This window comes from Mustelus asterias, chromosome 24, assembly GCF_964213995.1.
Source record: "Mustelus asterias chromosome 24, sMusAst1.hap1.1, whole genome shotgun sequence".
Lineage (NCBI taxonomy): Eukaryota > Metazoa > Chordata > Chondrichthyes > Carcharhiniformes > Triakidae > Mustelus > Mustelus asterias.
Window position 1 is genome coordinate 43,413,488 of NC_135824.1, and position 19,895 is coordinate 43,433,382.

Genomic DNA, 19,895 nt, shown 5'->3' on the forward strand with positions numbered 1-19,895 from the left:
ATTACAGGCCAATCAGTTTAACCATAGGGTGGGAAAAGTTTTAGAAATAATGCTTTGAGATAATGTTAATTATCACTTAAACAAGTATGGAATAATTTACAAAAGCCAACGTGAATTAAAGACAAATTGTGTTTAACTAGATCGTGTTTTTGGTGAGTAGGGAGAATTGAGAGTAATAGTTGATGTGTATGTAAATTCCAAAAGGAAGTTTGATAAAGTATTGTATAATATTGCATGTCAGCAAAGTTAAAGCCCATGAAATAAAAAGGATAGTGGGAGGATGGATACAAAGTTGGTTGAATGACAGGCAACAATAGTGATAAGCAATTGCTCTTTGGACTGGAGGAACATATACTGTGGTGTTCCCTATAGGCCATTATTGGAGCTGTTGCTTTCTTCATTTCTATTATCTTAAACTGAGATGTAACAAATGACAAAACTTGGAAGCATTGTTAACTGTAGGGAGGACAGTACTTGTCTTCAAGAAGCAGATTAAATTTAAAGCAGAGAAGCTGTGCATTTTGGTATTGAGAACAAGGAGAGGTAAAATTGGAGAGTACAGGAACAGAAACTTGGAGGTCTGGTGCACAAATTGTTGAAAGTGACAGGGAATGTTAAGAAAGTAGCTTAGACTGAACCTACAATGGATTTATAAATAGCGACACAAGTTAGAAAAGCAACAAGATTATTATGAGCATTTATAAATCGCTAGTTCGACATCAATTGGAGTATTGTGTCCAATTTTGGGTACCACACTTCTGGAAGAATGGAAAGGTATTGGGGAGGGTTCAGAAAATATGCAAAGAATGGTTCCAGGACTAAGGGATTGTAGTTAATGGATAGATTGTAGAAGCTGGGGCTACTCTTGGAGAAGAGAATGTTGAGAGAGATGTGGTAGGAGTGTTCAAATGAGTAATCTAGTCAGAGTGAAGGGAGAGAAACTGTTCCTGCTGGCAGAGGGTGAGAACAGAGGACATCGATTTCAGGTGTTGCCAAAAGAGCAATGATGACCTGAGTAAAATGATTTTATTTAATAAGTCGTTTGGATCTGGAATGCACTGTCTGAGAATGTGGCGGAGGCAAATTCATTTGTGGCTTCCAGAAGGGAATTGAATAAGACCTTGAAGAGAAAATTTTCAGGGAGACAGCCATAGTGGCTGGGGCATAGTTGCTGTTGCAGAGAGCTGGTGTTGAGACAATGGGTCAAATAGTATATTTGACACTATAAAAAGGAACAAGAAAACCGTAAGATATAGGTGCAGAATTAGGCCATTCAGCCTATCAAGTCTGCTCCGCCATTCAATCATGGCTGATATGTTTCTCAACCCCATTCTCCTGCCTTTTCCCCGTAACCTTTGATCCCCTTACCAATCAAGAATTTATCTATCTCTGCTTTAAATATACTCAATGACCTGGCCTCCACAGCCTTCTAGAATCATAGAATCCACAACACAGAGACAGGCCCTTTGGCCCAAACTGGTCCATGCCGACCAAAAAGCCCATCTAAACTAACCCCATTTGCCTGCATTTGGCCCATATTCCTCTAAACCTTTCCTATCCATGTATCTGTCCAAATGCCTTTTAAATGTTGTCAATGTCCCTGCCTCAACCACTTCCCCCCGCAGCTCATTCCACATACATATGTACCACTCTGTGTAAAAAAAAAAAGTTGCTCCTCGGGTTCCCATTAATTCTTTCCCCTCTTAGCTTAAACCTATGCCCTCTAGTTCTCGATTCCCCAACCCTGGGGAAAAGGCGGAGTGCATTCATCCTATCCATGCCCCTCATGATCTTATATACGCCTATAAGATCACCCCCCAGCCTCCTACGCGCCAAAGAAAAAAGTCCTAGCCTGTCCAATCTCTCCCTATGACTCAGTCCTTTGAGTCTTAGCAACATCCTTTTAAATCTCTTATGCACTCTCTCCGGATTAATAACATAATTCCTATAACAAGGCGACCAAAACTGAACACAATACTTCAGGTGCAGCCTCACCAATGTCCTGTACAACTGCAACATAACTTTCTAACTTCTATACTCAATACCCTGACTGATGAAGGCCAGCATGCCAAAAGCCCTCGTCGCTGCCCTATCTACCTGTGACTCCACCTTTAGAGAACCATGCATCTGAACTCCAAGGTCCCTCTGTTCCACGATACTCCCCAAGGTCCTACTATTCACCGTGAAAGTCCTACCTTGATTTGACTTTCCAAAATGCAACACCCCACTTTTATCTGTATTGAACTCCATTTGCCATTTCTTGGCTCACTTCCCTGCTGCTGCAATTTTTGATAACCTTCCTCACTGTCTACAATACCACCTGTTTTAGTGTCATCATGTCTTGTACATTCTCATCCAAATCGTTGATATAGATAACAAATAAGGCAATAGTCCTGCACTGACCCCTGAGGACTCCAGTCCGACAAGCATCCTTCCACCATTACCCTCTGTTTCCTACCATCAAGCCAATTGTATATCCAATTTGCCAGCTCTCCCTGGATTCTATGTAATCTAACTTTCCAGAGCAGCCTACCATGTGGAACTTTATCAAAGACCTTACTGAAGTCCATATTAACTACGTCTACCACTCTGCCCTCATCAACCTTCCTGGTCACTTTGTCAAAGAATGCTAACAAATTTGTAAGGCATGATCACCCATGCACAAAGCTGTACTGACTACTCCCAATCAAACCCTGTCTTTCCAAATGCCTGTATATCTTATCCCTCAGAATCCTGTCTAGTGACTTGGCCGTCACAGATGTCAGGCTTACTGGTCTATAATTTCCAGGTTTTTCTTTGCAGCCCTTCTTAAATAACGGCACAACATTTACCACCCTCCAGTCTTCTGGTACCTCACCCATGGCTAATGATGTAAGTATCTCAGCCAAGGCTCCCGCAATTTCTTCTCTAGCCTCATGCAGTGTTCTTGGATATACCTGGTCAGGGCAGGGAGATTTATCCACCTTCAAACATTTTAATATGTCCATCACCACTTCTACTGTAATGCGAACTGTCTCCAATATATTGCCACTAACTTTCCCAGGTTCCCAAGTTTTCAATCCTTCTGTGGCAATGAATTCCATAAAATCACCACCCTCTGGCTGAAGAAATTCCTACTCGTCTAGGCTCTAAAGGATCGTCGCTTTATTCTGAGTTTGTACCCTCAGATCCTAGTCTCTCTCACTAACAGAAACATCTTCCCACATCCACTCTATCCAGGCCTTTGGGTATTCTGTTAGTTTCAATGAGATCCACCCTCATCCATCTAAACTCCATTGAGTACAGAGCTAGAGTACTCAGATGTGCAGGTTAGGTTGTTTTGTTGTACCTGTTAATTCTCAGATACTTTCAACCAGTTTACTTACTCCAAGGTTTTATCCCGGTGCCCTTATTTGCAAGGTGGACAAAGGACAAACACAAGTAGAGGTGCAACAAGTTTATTAATGATAACACTATTAACCCTTAAATTACCCACACAAAACAAGAGGATACCCCAGATTCAAGTATACTACCCGTAAAGATGGCTTGGTTAAACTGCAGGCCCGATTCTCTGAGTCCCTCTGGTCTGTCGTCACGAAGGTGAGTCTCGATGGCAGCTTCTTCCTTCCTTCCTTCCTTCCTTCTCTGGTCAGTCTTCTGAATGGTCACAAATGCCTCCCTCGCCGAGTCTTTGCTGCAGTGTGCCTCTGAGTGTGTCCCTTTATCCCCAGCCTGCTTGCCTTTCCAGAAACTTCTCTGGCTTCTGGCCAATGAGGTCCCAGGAGGGGGTTCCAATACCCAGTGGGTTTCTTGATGTCTGCCTGACAGGACACCAGGGTCCGCCCCCCAGGTGTCCATCTCCATGTTGAACTTGTTATCAGATAAGGTATCTACAGGAACTCTTGGTGACAGGAAGTCTGGCCTGATCTGGGCTTCTAACAATAGACCGAAGCATTTCAATGAGGTGCCATGATCTCCTGTTAAGTCTCAAGTAGAGTGTAACTTGAGTGATGGGTGGTTGATGGGTCAGGCCCAGACACATTTGTGTATTGTACAATTGGCCTGCCTGAGGTTTGACTGTGTTTGATTTCAATGTGCCCAATTCTTTAATTTAGGATATCCAATTTTATCAGCCTTAAAACTAGGTCCTGTTTATATCACCACAGTTTAATCGTGGTAAATTGCCTCTTAGTGTCAAGGGGATTAGCAGGGTAAATACATGGGATTACAGGGATAGGGCCTGGGTTAGATTGTTGTTGGTGCAAGCTTGATGGGTCAAATGGCCTCCTTCTGCACTGTCTTTCTCTGCACCCTATCTGTAACTGCAACACTATATTTTGCACCCTCACCTTTCCTCCTCCCTTAAGTACTCAATGAACACTCTTTTGTCTGTAAAGCATGCAAGCAACAATACTTTTCACTGTATCCCAATACATGTGGCAAATCAACCCAAAGACTAGATCATTGTCCAAGCAAAGGACTACAAAGATGTCCGCATCACATGCGGCACGACTGGAGCCAATGACTGCTGAACTAACCACTGACTAATCCGTTCTGCCATCGCCATCACCCTGGCCCCAAATCGGCAGAGGCAGAAAAATCTCTGCTGCAGGAACTTTTTGATCTATTATTGTCACATGTATACAGTGAAAAGTATTGTTTCTTACGCGCTATACAGACAAAGCATACCGTTCACAGAAGAAAAGGAGAGAGTGTGGAATGTAGTGTTAACAGTCCCTACACACTTTAGAGTGCAGAGAAAGATCAAAGGCTAGGATGTAGAGAACGGTCAACTTAATGCAAGGTAGGTCCGTTCAAAAGTCTGGCAGCAGGGAAGAAGCTGTTTTTGAGTCGGTTGCTACATGTCCTCAGACTTGTATTTTTTTCCTGACGGAAGAAGGTGGAAGCGAGTATTTCCGGGGTGCATGGGTGGCGAACTCAGTGTCGCTGGACTCGGACCCTGAGAAGAAAAAGCTACTCAGTTGGCGCCTCACAGCTAACCTGGTGTTGACCAACAAGCCTGAGGCACAGAGTACCCACAGTGTCTGTCCTGCCTTAAAAGCCACCATAGCTAGCACCTGTGAGGAGATGCTCGAGCTCTCGACCAGGAAATCCCAAGACTGTTTCGATGAGAATGATCAGGAGATTCAGGCTCTCCTTCACTGCAAATGCAAGGTGTTGGTGAATTGGCAGCTCCACCAAAACTTGAGAGAGGAAAAAAGCCCACAAACAACTGAAGGTCAAGGTGCAACAAAGAACCCGTGACCTAAAGAATAGATGGTGGGTGGAAAGAATGCTGGAGACTCAGCAGCAATCAAAAGTGCGGGGCTTCTTCACAATCAAAAATATCTATGGTCTGAATACCCAGGGGTCCACCCACTGCCAAAAACGAACACTCATTCATCAAAGACCAAGGCAGTCAACATCCACTGGAGGGAGCACTTCGAGGAATTCCTCAACCAAGACACAGTCTCTTCAACACCATCCTGCAACACACTACCTGCCACCATCTCAGCGCAACCCCACCTTGCTGTGAGGTTGAAAAGCCATCAACAGCTGAAAAGCAACAAGGCCTGTAATGCAGATGGAATCTCTGCTTAAGTATTAAAATGCAGCAGAGTGGCATTCTTGACAAGAATCGCCCTTCTCTGGAAGGAAGAGAGCATAGTAAGAAGTCAACAACATCAGGTTAAAGTCCAACAGGTTTATTTGGTAGCAAAAGCCACTATCTTTCGGAACAGGCTGTCCCTTCATCAGGTGGGTGGGAGTTCTGATTACAAACAGGGCACAAAGACAAACTCAATCTACATGAATAATGATTGGAACCTGGCACGAGCAGACATCAATGCTGAAATTCAGCATTGACTCCAATGTGCCAGTGCAGTCTTCGGACGCCTGAGGAACAAAGCGTTTGAAGACCAAGACCTTCAATTCCAGAACCAAGCTTGTGGTCTCCATCCTCCAGTATGCATCAGAAACAATGTACAGCAGACACCTCAAATCCCTGGAGAGATTTCACTAGCGCTGTGTCCGCAAACCCTGCAAATTCACTGCCAATGTAAGCATCCTCTCCCAGGCTAATATCCCAGCATCGAAGCACTGATCATGCTTGACCAGCTGTGATGGGCGGGCCATGTTGTCCACATGCCCACATGGAGTGCTCTACTCCAATGGCAAGCAATCACTAGGAGGGTAGAGGAAAAGCTGCAAGGACACTCTGTAATCCTCCCTAAATAAATGTAACATCCCAATCAACACTTGGGAATCGCTTGCCTTAGATCACACTAACTGGAGATGATGTGTCTGCGAAGGTGGCAAGCGCCTCGAGTGTCACCGGATGGAGCACGTGGAAGCCTAGTGTAAACAGTGGGAAGAGAGCGCAGAATCCAGTATCCCACCCACTCACCTCATCAAACACCACCTACCAAACCTGTGCAGAGTCTGCAGCTCCAGGAATGGACTATTCAGCCACCGCAGAACCCAGCTGCCCAGAGTTGGAAGCAAGTCATCCTCGACCCTGAGGGACAGCCAAAGAAGACTATGATGCCAGGTGTAAATGTTACACCAACTACAGGCCAGGCAGCGAGTCAATGGTGAAGAAACATTGGGAAACAATAGTCCAAGAAATAAAATTAGTTGGCATTTGGAAAGTTATGGGCCATTGAAAGCCAACATGATTTGTTAAAGGCAAATCATGTTTTGAGGATGAGCTTGATTGATTTCTTTGAAGTAATGGAAAGGACTAATAATTGTGCGTATGGATTTTAAAAATCATTTGATAAAGTGCCACATGAAAGACTTGTGTGCAAAATTAAAGTCTTACAACTAAATGGACGGTGACAGTTTAGATATGAAATTGGCTAAGGGACAGAAAGCAGCGGGTAATTGTGAATGTTATTGCTCAGATTGGGTGAGGATGTTGGAGAGGGAGTATGCAGTGGTGCTCCTCAGGTCAGCATGGGATCACTGCCCTTACTATATACTAATGATCTATACTTGGATATCTGACACATAATTTTACAGTTTGCAGATGACATGAAATTTGAAAATGCAGCAAACAATGAGCAGAACAACAAGATACTGCAGAAGATTTTAGATTGAAATAGCTGAACGTGTAGCAGATGAAATTTAATACTGATAATTGTGAAGTGATGCATTTTGGTAGGAAGAATAAATATAAAGAAAACATTAGTCCCTCAGAAGTAGAGACAGAGGAAATGACAGATGCCAATTACCACTTGCTGGGAGAAAAAGCTGTATCATTTTATGAATCTTTGATCAAAACCGTTTTTACAAATTATTAGTACCAATATGTTCACATTAGCAGGTGGTTTAAGGTCTGGGAGACGGCAATTTAAAATTTTGGAAGGATACAGGGAAAAAAGGACCTTTTTCATGCAGCAAGTGATAATGACCAGGAACACACACTGCCCACGAGGGTGCTGGCAGCAGAGATTATCGGTGATTTCAAAAGAAAATTAAATGGGCGCTTGTAGGAAAAGATTCTTGCAGGGCTGCAGAGATGTGGGGGAATGGGACTGACAGAATTGCAAGACAGAGGGCTGGCATGGACCTGTTGGGCTGAATTGCCTCCTGTGCTGGAAATATCTCTGACTATATATGTTGGGGTTCCCTCAAATGACATTAAATGGGTTTCAGTCAGGCAGATCAAAATGTAGGACTTTCAGTTTGTGATACAGTAGTTAAACTAAATCCACTAAGTGTATTACAAAAATTAAGAGGCACCAGGTAAACCCTAACTGTACTTTGTATATCTTTTGTGCACCATCCCTAGATTCTGACTCAGTGGGCCAACTCAGTTCTGATAATCATTCTTCTGGATTGGAGGAGGAGGAGCAGTCCTGTCTAGTGCCCCAGGAGTCACTTACAGCAAAAACACCAGACCAAGAAAAATTTCTCAAGCACAACTTTGAAGCTTTGGCTAATGAATTTTCTCATGGTAATAACCTGTATAAAATGTGACTTCCTTACTCTATTTAGTTTTAGCATTTGCAGCTACATGTCATTAAAATTGGCTTGTTAATTTTCAGAGAAATTTGACAACTCATTGAAAGATCTGCAGAAAACTGTCGAGAATGAAAACTTTCTCCTGAATCCTCGTTTGAGTATCTCTGCAAGATTTCTGTCCCGCTGCCAGAAAAACAGCAGGTTTGTGTTGCACTGTCCCAAAAGATTTAACCTTATGAACTTCATCAGGTTCTTGATTATATTTTAGCAGTCAGTCACTTTGAAGGCTGATTGAATTTGAGGTTTACCTAATTATCTGAAAGTTCTTGATGCATTGTAATGAACTATGTACTCCGTTGCATTAAATCTCTATAAAACCTTGTCATGACTGGTTGGTGGCACATCAACCATCTTCTACTGTTACAGCCTGTTCCCTATTCTGCTCAAAAGCTTGGAATTAATTTATCTGCTGGTTTACACAAGTTAGATCCTCTAATGTCTGATCTAAAGTAACACAGCATATATGTCCAGATTGGACAGAAAATAGATCTGACCAGGTCATATGTGCAAGACTGTCCCTTAAAAGCAGCATCAAAATGTTGGCTTTTTCAAGGATATCGCCATTTAATAGTTTGTCAAAGTGAATATTACTTGACATGTAGGCAACATTTATGACTCGGACAATTTTTCTCCAATGATCTGCCTACATGCTTTCAGCAGAAATTGCTGAACAACATTAAGCAGTAGTGATATTACTCCTGTTTTTCTTCGCTATTGCAATCATGTCCTTAACCTTGGTCCCTGTTGCTAATGTAGTAGAAATTACTGATAAAAGTAGAGGACTTTCCTATCCGGTGTGCTGAAGCAAACTGAATGTTGACAGTTTTTGATTACTTTATTGTATACAATCTTTGAAATTGAAAAGCAAAAATGGATATTTTGGATTGCAGATTAATTGAGATGGTTCTCCAGAGGAAATTTTAAGTCTTTTCAGATAGTTTAATATTTTAGAATGTCACACTTCAGATTTGCTGTTTCGTGCATGTATGTTTCTGAACATTGTGACTTCTGTATTTCCCTCCAGGGTAGCAGCAGCTTTCCCTCCCAAAGTCCCGCTGCAATTCCAAGACGTGAGTAGCTAATTTTGAATTAATTAGTTTTTCCCATATTCCAAGATCCGATGATGGTCCAAACCATGTATATAGTTGTGGTGTTACCTCTAATCCAGTTTTTGATGAGTATCAAATCATCCAATATAGTTGTGTTGAGTTTGTACATGCAGGCCATGAAGAATACAGGTTCGAGAGATGGCTTCAGTACAGTAGTGCTAATTCTCCAACTTGCTTTCTTTCAATTGCAGCATTTTGTACTGGGAGCACAGTTCACTGAATTTAACCTTAAACTGCCTGAAATTCACTTGTGCCAATTGACAATGAAGAAAATAGTGCCAATCTCGGCAGATTGACACTATAACTTGAGTTATCTCCTAGGTAGGAGATAATTAACACGTGCGTAAAGCCTATAATGCTAAATTAAATAATGGATTTAATTATTTTTAAAATGTATGGACGTTATTATAGTAAATAAAGGGAATTGAGCATGCTAACCAATGAATTCAAGTGCGTTTTGAAAGCGTGACTATTCTTACTAAATTTTTGGTGAATATGTAGTCAGAAATCCATTATCAACTGGGTTAATTTTCTCTCCTGAATGCAGAAACTTCAATAATTGAACTTATCTCGACTAAATCCTATCCTATCCTGACATCCACATGTGCATGCTTTCAAGCAGAGATTGTTGGGTGGTAATGAGGAGCTGTTCCTAGCCCAAAAGTGTTGCAGCAAATTCTACCATTGCTACTGCTGTCTTGGATGCGATCAGCACAACCAGAGATAAAGCCTGTGCTAAACCATTTAAGGGTGTCATAATAGTGATGTATGTTAATTGATTCACAGCCTTTTTACCCAGATGCTGGATCACATTTGCCAAGCATTATATGGTATAAGAGTAGGAAACATAAGCTCCCCACATTATATTGCATCATTTGATTGAGAAGTGAGGCAGAGGAATCTGGTACCAGTGCATTTGAACTGTCGACTGAATAATTTAGCGAATTTACTTTCAAAAGAGTGCTTAAAGCGAGTATACTTTCCATCATGTTTGCTTATGATCATCTTTTGCTTTAGGACTGTAACTTTAGTCAATGTGTTACATTTATTGTGACTCTTTCTTTCCACTTTTTCATTCTGGACATCATTCTGAGGAGCTTTCAAGAATAATTGTGTAAATTATGATTTTTATTATCTGTTGAACCTGATTTTAGAAACAAATAGGAGCAGAAGTAAGCCATTCGGCCCTTTTGAGCCTGCTCTGTCTTTCAGTATGATCATGGCTGATCCCTATCTCAGTGATGTGGAGATGCCGGCGTTGGACTGGGGTGAGCACAGTGAGAAGCCTCTCAACACCAAGTTAAAGTCTTTAACCTGGTGTTGTGAGATTTCTTATTGTCTCTATCTCAGTGCCATACTCCTGCACTCTCCATACTCAATGCTCTAGAAATCTATTGCCGCCTTAAATATATTCAATGATTTGGCCTCCACAGTCTTCAGTGGTAAAAAAAATTTCACAGGTTCAGCACCCTCTAAGTGAAGAAGTATCTCCTCATCTAAATATATTTTCAACAACTGATTTTGTATTTCAGCATTTGTAGATTTATTCCTTTATCTCTTTATGGCTAATGGGATGTCCAAATTCCCAAACAGCATTTATTACTCCAGTTGATGCGGTGGTAGAAATGTGATGTAGTTTTGTGTGATCGTGGAATACAGACCCTGAAACCTCAGTTACCACAACAAAAAAAGACAAGAAAAGTTTGTGAAAAATAAATGTATCTTTGTTATTAATATCTCTCCCTCTCACCACCCCCCCCCCCCACCCCACCCCCACAGATAAGCTATAAGTCTACACAATTGAGTGCTGAAGAGAAATCTTTTAGAGGAGTTGAAGGATGCGAAGCACGGCCGTCCTTCGATGGGGCAAAGAACCTTAGCGATGAAGAGATGAGTCAAAGTGAGAAAATGTGCAGTGGAAGTGGCTGGGGTAGAGAGTCAAGAAGTTCAAGTGCTGAGATGTCTCAAACATTGACAGGGGTGAAAGGTGCAGCGCCACATAATGGAAGAAGCCTAATGTGTAAACGGTCAACGTCTGTGATGGACCTGGTGCAAGCTGGTAAGACTTAACCCAAGAGGTTTTTTAATTACAAAATGGTAGATAGTATGACTGCAAGTAATTGTGTTTTGTTAATAAAATGATTAATTTCTATATCTCTCTTTGTCTACATGTTTACTACAAGCACATTAACTTTTAATCATCTTTACTTTTACACAGAAGAACAGGTGTCATCTGCTTCATTCATAGCAGCGTCACAGTCTAGCGTGAATGCAAATAAGTGGCCAGTGCAGAGACATTCATTGTGTGGCAAAATGGACATGCTTGCAGCAACTTTTAACAAAGAGATGTCTAAGAACAAACCTGGAAAACCTAGGTCCTACATGCACCCAACTGCCAGTTTCACAGCTAAAATGTCACGCAGTGCATCAATGGAAGAAAACCTGAATCTGAAAACCTTGGGACAGTCGAGCACTATGAGTTTACCCAGTTCTAGAGCAGTGTCTACTACAGACTTAACAGAGTCCGTGGACTCAACTCCATGTGAAGATGGTCCAACTGAAAATTTCAAGGAAAAGGTTCCGTCAAAAGTGATATTACAGAATGGTACTTTGTCTTATGGGAACCATCAAGCTAGAGCTAACTTGACGCTGAAGCTTTCCAAAATGCACACAGACAGACTGCTGATGCCTCCACCAATAGCTAATGGTGTTGCTGTTTCAAAGGTCAAACAAAAACTGCGTGCTGGTCAAGATTCCACACGGCCATCTACTTCCGCAATCGCACCCACACAACCAGCGTGTCTAGCTAAAAAAGATCAACCGGTTTATGAAGACCTCAAGAGAAAGGGGAGCAGCCCAAACATGAACTCAATCCTAAAGAGAGATGCTGGAAATTTGGAGCACTGTAACAATTCTCAAGATGTCATGGAGCACACATTGGAAGAAATTCAAACATGGGACTCAATTGCTTCACCACCACAGCATGACAGCATCAGTCCCAACAGGGATAGAGTGAGCAATAATTCTATAACTATCACCAAAGGAAGCACCTTTCCTATGGATGTTACTAAAGCACCCAGAGAAAGTGTGGAGTTTGAAGAGCAACCCACCAGTGAAGCAGGTAATATTTATAATGTGTATTTAACTTCCATTGCATCTCTGGCTCCTAATGTTTTCCTTTCTCAAGACCACTAGTCACTATATTGCATATGTGATGTTAAAAGTAAATACGGCAGCCTTCTGGTATGCTCCAGAGCAGCTGCAAACAAATGCTGTTTAGGACTGTGGGCCTCACTCAGAAAGGTTAGTGACTACCCTAATGAGATGCATTGGTTGAGTCTTGATTTTAAGGATTTTCTTTATTCTTTCACAGGGCATGGGTACCCGGGGCTAATCAAGCAGGATGCTTTTTCTTCCTAGTATGACTTTCAAGCAAAAATATAAAATTAATCTTTATAATTCTGTCAAAATAAAGTTCGTGTTTTATTCAAGGATTTGAGTACAAGAGCAAGGATATCTTTCTACAGCTGTACAGAGCCTTGGTGAGCTCACACCTGAATTGTGTGTGGAAGGATGGCACTGAGAGGATCAGCAGTGATCACATTAAATGGCAGAGCAGGCTCAAAGGCTGAATGAACTATTTGTTTCTATGTTTCTATTCTTGGCTAACTTGATTTAGAATACTTGTTTTTTTTTGTGTGTGGCTTTGTTTTTTCCCCCCACCCTAACTCTACCTCCATTTAATAGCGCCTCTAATGTTATATGATTCTACCATTTAAGCCATCTGAACTGCAGATGTTGCGGTTGTCTGAACACTTAGGCTGTGTTTTTTTTAAGGCTATTGTAGGACCTTCTTTTCTTCCACTGTTTGCCCAGCAGCCAAAAAATGACCATATGCAACATGAGAGAATCCAACCACTTATCTCCTCTTGATATTAAATGGCATTGCTGTTGCTGAATCCACAACTATCAATATCCTTGGGGGAGGGGAGTGGGGAGGGGAACGACTGGCTATGAGAACAGGTCAGAGGCTGGGAATTTTGTGGAGAGTAACTCACTCCTGACTTTCCACTATCGAGAAGGCACAAGTTAGGAGTGTGCTGGAATACTTTCCACTTGGCCTGGATGAATGCAACTCCACCAACACTCGAGCTAGACACCATCCAGGAAAAAGCATCCTGCTTGATTAGCCCCGGGTATCCATGCCCTGTGAAAGAATAAAGAAAATCCTTAAAATCAAGACTCAACCAATGCATCTCATTAGGGTAGTCACTAACCTTTCTGAGTGAGGCCCACAGTCCTAAACAGCATTTGTTTGCAGCTGCTCTGGAGCATACCAGAAGGCTGCCGTATTTACTTTTAACATCACATATATGCGATATATATCAACAGAAAATTGAACATTGTGCAACTATCAAATCACAACATAAGAAATAGGAGCAGGGTAGGCCATTCATCTTTGAACCCACTCTGCTTTTCCACGAGATCATGGCTAATCCTCTACCTCAACACAATTTTCCTGCACTATACCCATAGAGATGCACATAGAGATCTAACGGTCTCAGTCTTGAACCACAGAAAATGTAACTAGCAGACTTGAGGGGGAGCTGGAGGATGTAGTTTATTTGGGCTTTCGATATTTTGATAGTCTCATGTAAGAGACTAGCATGTAAAATTGAAGCGCGTGGGTTTGGAGCTAGTGCATCGAGATGGATAGAAAACTGGGTGGCAGACAGGAAACAAAGGGTAGGAATAAACAGGTCATTTTCCGAATGGCAGACAGTGACTAGCGGGGTCCCACAGGGATCAGTGATAGAATCCCAGCTATTCAATATTAATGATTTAGATGAGGGCACTAAATATATTATCTCCAAATTTGCAGATGACACAAAGCTGGGTTGGAGGGTGAGCTGTGAGGAGGATGTAGAGGTGCTTCAGTGTGATTTGGACAAGCTGAGTGAGTGGGCAAATGTATGGCAGGTGCAGTATAATCTGAATAACTGAGGTTATCCAGTTTGGTAGCAAAAACAGGAGGACAAATCTGGCTATAAATTAAGAAAGGTGAGAATGTGCAGTGAGACCTGGATGTCCTCATACACCAGTTGCTGAAGGTAAGCATGCAGGTGCAGCAGGCAGTAAAGAATGATATATTAACCTTCATAGCGAGAGGATTCGAGTAAAGGAACAGGAATGTCTTGCTGCACTTATACAGGGCTTTGGTGAGACCACACCTGGAATATTGTGTGCAGTTTTGGTTTCCCTATCTGAAGAAGGATGTTCTTGCTATAAAGTGAGTGCAGCAAAGGTTTATCAGACTGATTCCTAGGATGACAGGACTGGCGTATGAGTCAGTTAGGATGATATTTAAGTTTAGAAGAATGAGAGGGGATCTCATAGAAACCAATAAAATTCTAACACAACTAGACAGGGTACATGCGAAAAGGATGTTCTCAATGGTGGGGGGAGTCCAGAACCAGAGGTCATAGTCTAAGGATACAGGGTAAACCTTTTAGGACTAAGATGAGAAGAAATTTCTTCACCAAGAGTTTGGTAAGCCTATGGAATTCGCTACCGCGGAAAGCGGTTAAGGCCAAAACATTGTACGTTTTCAAGAAGGAGTTGGATATTGGTCTTGGGGCAAAGGGGTTCAAAGGATATGGGGGAAGGTGGAATCAGCCTATTGAGTTGGATGATCAGCCAGGATTATAATGAATGGTGGAGCAGGCTTGAAGGGCCGAATAGCCAGGTCATTTTCCGGTACTATACTAGGTGACTGACTCTCGTTCCTCTGGGCAGAGAATTGCAAATATTCACTTTCCTCTGACTGAAGAAATTACTCCTAATCCAAAAAGGGGAAAATATTTGTGTATTTCACTGATGCTACTTGAATCTTTTCCTCAACTGGTTCTTGATTTTTTCAGATCTTGTAGTAAGCATTGCAAGCTGTGAGTGTGTCGTAACAGAACTTCAGAACATTTTGCAGAAGGCCTTACAGTTGTACAGCAAGGTAGGCACATGCTGATTACCTTTGTCAATATTTTATTTCTACTCTTTCCCCATTTCACAGCTTTGTTTTCTTCACGGTTTATTGTACATTTGACTAACGAGCCTGAAAACCCCCAGTCTGTTTTGCTATCCCCAACTGCCCAACTTCAGTGAGCGCTTCTCCAAATAGTTGCATATCAAGATAAGTGGAACTCATTTCATGAGCATTGGTTGAGGTGACCAACGTGGGTGCACTTAAGGGAAACTAGATAAAGATGAGGGGATAAAGGAAGAGAAAGTTATCTTAATGGGTTTTGATTAAGAAGGTTAGAAGAAGGGCCTTGTGGAATACTGGCACAACCCTATTGGGTCAAACTATCCATTGTTTTTGCTCACAGCAGGGTCCTGCATAGTATTTACAAGAGACTGAGCCTATGTACAATGTTGTATTTGGTTTCAAGCGAATACTATAGCACTTAGAATGGGCTCCATAAATTTATACTGCTCAGAAACACTACACTTCCCTTTCCTTTTCTGTTGCAAATAGTGGTTTCACTGCATAAAAATAAAAAATTCATTGAATAATTTCTTCAATTTCTAGAAGTCTCATTATTTTTGCAATGAATATGTGCCTAAAGTTGAATCAAGTAAGTTTTCAATCACCTTTTTAGGAGTGCAGGGAGGAGATGCAGCAGACTGGAATTTATTATGTTATATAGCATTTATCTGTTTGGTATTTACTGATAAGCTGTCAAAAATGCTATACCTCAATTTTAAAACGATGGAGGATAGACCAAACACCAATGCCTGACGTGAAACCTGGTGACTCAATGCTCCTGAAGTTGTGGAATTTTTTTTCTACATTTAACCATTATGCTATTGCCTCTAGTTCAAGTTGCGCTACTCCACCTTATTTCATTGGACAGAATCTTCATTTCCCAAACCACAATTTGTACCACACAAGGGCCAAGGCAGCATTTGTATGGAAACATACACCTACCTCCATTTACCCCCTCACTATCCCACTTGGATGTGTAATAGCATCCCTTCAGCGTCACTACCTGATGGGCCTGTGGGTGTCCCTACACCACAGTATCCTGCCACTTGTTGCGGTTCAAGAAGATAGCTAGCCACGATCACCTTGAGAGCTATGAGGGATAGGGAGCAATGCGCACACGCACTCAACTTTTTTTTAAAGGGAATTATCGCTATTTTAAGTGGCTATTGAAATTAATCTTAAACTCTGCTGCAGAGTTTACCTTATTTGCTGGTGAAGATGACAAATCTCAAAATTTTTGGATCCACCTAATTGAGTTGAAAGAAAGCATATTTTGAGACACACATTTGTCGAATGCCAATTGGATAAAATGAGTTTACATGCACTACATTTGACTAAAATAAGTGCTTAGGTGCTGGATGGTCAGACTAATCAGTAGATTGTTAGACTAGCAACAGGCTCTTGTCTGGTTCTCTACCTTTGTTCATGTTCATTGGGCATTTTTCCACTAGGGAGTGATTATATATGAGGCACATCAATCCATAGAAGCAGTGAGGGAGGAGGAAAATCAGCAACAGAGATTCGCAGTTCAAATCATTGCCAAGTGACTGAGGAATAAATTGTAATAGAGGAATTGCTAAATATAAATGAATTAGGCTATTGATTAAAATAGCCAAGTGTAATCATTGTTCTGTATTAATTTTAGTATCCCAGGGATAGGGAGGGAAAATACCAGCTGTTTCTTGCTTTTGATTACTATTATGGAATGCTCATGCATGGACATCACTTGAAGACGATACCATCCTCGCCCAGTTTTTTTTAAAAAAACAGCTGTTTGAAACATCTGCACTATCAGATAACTGCTCCTGTGTAAGGAACTGTACCTCAGGAGGAAGGAAAATATTTTTTAAAAATTCATTTGCTCCAGTCTAGCCTTTCTTCACAGGTGACTTGCAGTGAAGATGCACCAGAGGTGAAGTCCCAGATGATGGCAATCCTGTGTGATGCATTTTCCTCTGCGAGGAAGCATTTGAACTCTGTAGAGTGTTTGCCAATTTCCACTTCAGTGAGCAAACAACCAATTGTTTCAGAATGTCTTGAGAATGGCAAGGCAGCAGCTTTACTTGAACAATATTCAGAATTGTTGATAAAAATGATGGCGCAAAAACTACAATTACAATATTGAAATACTACATTTGAGGCGCCAGAAAAGAATGTTAAAATTGAACTTTGTCACTTTGTCCTAGAAAATTGTACAACATTCTTGTAAGCTTATTTTATGTAGTTCCTGAAGAGGGAGCTGCAATCAGCATGTCTTATCAGAATTATAGTCACTAGTTTATTTAAGCTCAGAAAAGCGTTCAAGAATTTATGCTTTTGTTCAGAATTGGTCTGGTAATTTAACAAGAAATCTACTTTACCCTTGCAGATGTTTGTTTATTGTTTTTTTTTAAAAGTATGTACACCACAGATTTTTGTGTAGGCGATTTGGAATTGTTTCAATATTTGAACGTAGAAATGTACAGTTGGTTGTTACTGATTTCAATGGGCAGTCTACTCCTGTTAAGAAAAACTGAATAGATCATTTAAATTGAACAATATAAATAGAAGTTGAATTCAGCACTTAAAAGGTTGAATGGTAAGATGATTTGAATTGAATAATTTTGAATGACTCTAATGTTGATATCCCAAAACAGTACATCAGTCAGCTGGCTATACCTGATCACTATTTAAGGTAATGCTCTTTTAGTGCATTAGTAGAAACTTTTTATGCTGATTATCTGAACTTCAATCTTGAGGGACATTTTTGTGTTGTAATTTTGCTGTTCCAAGGGAGAATTTTTCTTCAGTACCTTTCCCTTGACCTTCATGGTGCAAGGAATCATAGGCTGAAGTCTAGTTTCCTGCTATATTGTATATTTTCTTCATGGCATAAAGTATTTTTCGGAGCTAGTTTGATGCTATTAAGAAAAACTAAATATGTGATGTCTTAAATTTTGTCAAAAGGGCTGAATCCCTATTACAAAAGGGGCTGTCTTCCTTGATCAGGATTTCTTATATGCAACATATTTTTGTAAAAAGCTTGTGTTTTTAAAAACACTATGATGCAAATGGTTGCTTGTTTAATCCTGCTGTACATATATCTGTATAAAGTTAGACTTAGCAATGCAATAATGTATTACCAGAAGCACATTATTTTGAATACAGTATTGTATGATGTTCCCCTCTTCTGTATGTGTATTAGCTATTTGTTTGTTTTTTCACTTGACCTTCTTGCCTTAAATAAAGATTTAATGATCATTGAGTTCTGACGGCTGCTTCTGGAGGATAAATCCATTGGTTAAGTAGTAACTCGGGCATTCTATTACAATCCACTTGGAACTAAATATTGCTGAGAACTTGATATTTCCTACTGTTAAACAAATTGACCATCTTAATCTAATTATGCAATAATAAAATTTCTCACGTTTCACACAGGTAACCCTGACAAATGTCTGTTCCGTGATTGAAGGAGTTTCATTTTGAGTGTGTTTTCTGTTCTGTCATTAATCCTTTACAACAGTCTAGATGTGTCAAATTTAGCCCACTTCAGGAGTAATATTTGTGTATGGATTGGAAGTGGAGCAGTCCCTAAAGTTTGAGTGGCTGCTGCTCACCACCAGTGAGCTCCCTGAACACAACTTGCTGCTGGCAAACTCCAAATTTAGTTTGTATGGTGATCTGATAATGGCACTGTGATAGCAGAACTGTCTGTGTTCACTGTCATTACTCTAATGAACTGGGAGCAATTTCTGGAGTTGGCACCTGTAACAGAATAATCTGGAAATTTAGAAGTTGCCTTCAGATTCTACACTCTTCCAGAGCGAACACTGTTGAAGCCTCCCCTCAACAGATTGCAATCCTTAACCAATCTGGGAATTGACAAATTTCACTTTTTGCAGAGAACTCAGCAGTGTAAAAGATCCATGGAATTTTCCAGATCCATGGAATTTCCCAGGTTTCTATGACAGTGCAAACAACCACACAAAGGAAAGCTCCCTGGTTTTACATTCTCCCACAAGAGGAAACATCCCTTCCACATTACTCTTGGTCGGCACGATAGCACAGTGGTTAGCACTGCTGCTTCGCAGCTCCAGGGTTCGATTCCCGGCTTGGGTCACTGTCTGTGTGGAGTTTGCACATTCTCCTCGTGTCTGCGTGGGTTTCTTCCGGGTGCTCTGGTTTCCTCCCACAGTCCAAAGATGTGCGGGTTAAGTCGATTGGCCATGCTAAAATTGCCCTTGGTGTCCTGGGATGCGTAGGTTAGAGGGATTAGTGGGTAAATATGTAGGGATATGGGGGTAGGGCCTGGGTGGGATTGTGGTCGGCGCAGACTTGATGGGCTGAATGGCCTCTTTCTGAGAAGTAGGGTTTCTATGATTTCTAAGATCCTGTCAGGATCTTGTGTTTAAATAAAGTCACCTCTCTTCTAAACCCCAGCAGATACAAAGCCAAGCTAGTCCAGCTTTTCCTCATAGTAAACTTCAGCTGTTGCAATGTATTTACATCTTCCCTGAAATAAAGAGTCAGCACTGTAGTCAGTACTCCAGATGTGGCCTCACAATGCATTGTGTAACTGAAGCACAGTCTCCCTACTTTTGTATTCACAGTAAACAACAACCTTCTATTAGATTTCCTAATTAACTTGTTATACCTGCATACTAACCTTTTACAATTCATGCATTAGGACAACCAGATCCCTCTGCGTCTCGAGAACTCTGCAGCCTCTCACCATTAAGATAATATGCTTTTTTTTA

General features: G+C 41.1%; 1 protein-coding gene across 6 annotated transcripts in view; it reads left to right on the top strand.

Annotated features, from left to right (window-relative positions):
* LOC144511344 (mitogen-activated protein kinase-binding protein 1-like) overlaps window positions 1–18,399 on the top strand; it is a 129,544-nt gene extending 111,145 nt beyond the window's left edge. For 2 of the 6 annotated variants that reach the window (XM_078241625.1, XM_078241623.1), the window contains exons 25-31: window positions 7,775–7,939; window positions 8,031–8,148; window positions 9,032–9,077; window positions 10,896–11,175; window positions 11,335–12,237; window positions 15,038–15,123; window positions 17,045–18,399. In XM_078241625.1, the coding sequence (XP_078097751.1) occupies window positions 7,775–7,939; window positions 8,031–8,148; window positions 9,032–9,077; window positions 10,896–11,175; window positions 11,335–12,237; window positions 15,038–15,123; window positions 17,045–17,284 (1,838 nt within the window). In that variant the 3' untranslated portion in view covers window positions 17,285–18,399. The remainder of the gene's footprint in view (window positions 1–7,774; window positions 7,940–8,030; window positions 8,149–9,031; window positions 9,078–10,895; window positions 11,176–11,334; window positions 12,238–15,037; window positions 15,124–17,044) is intronic. The other 4 variants (XM_078241627.1, XM_078241626.1, XM_078241624.1 and 1 more) reach the window with 3 other exon arrangements.
* The last annotated feature ends 1,496 nt before the right edge of the window (window positions 18,400–19,895 follow it).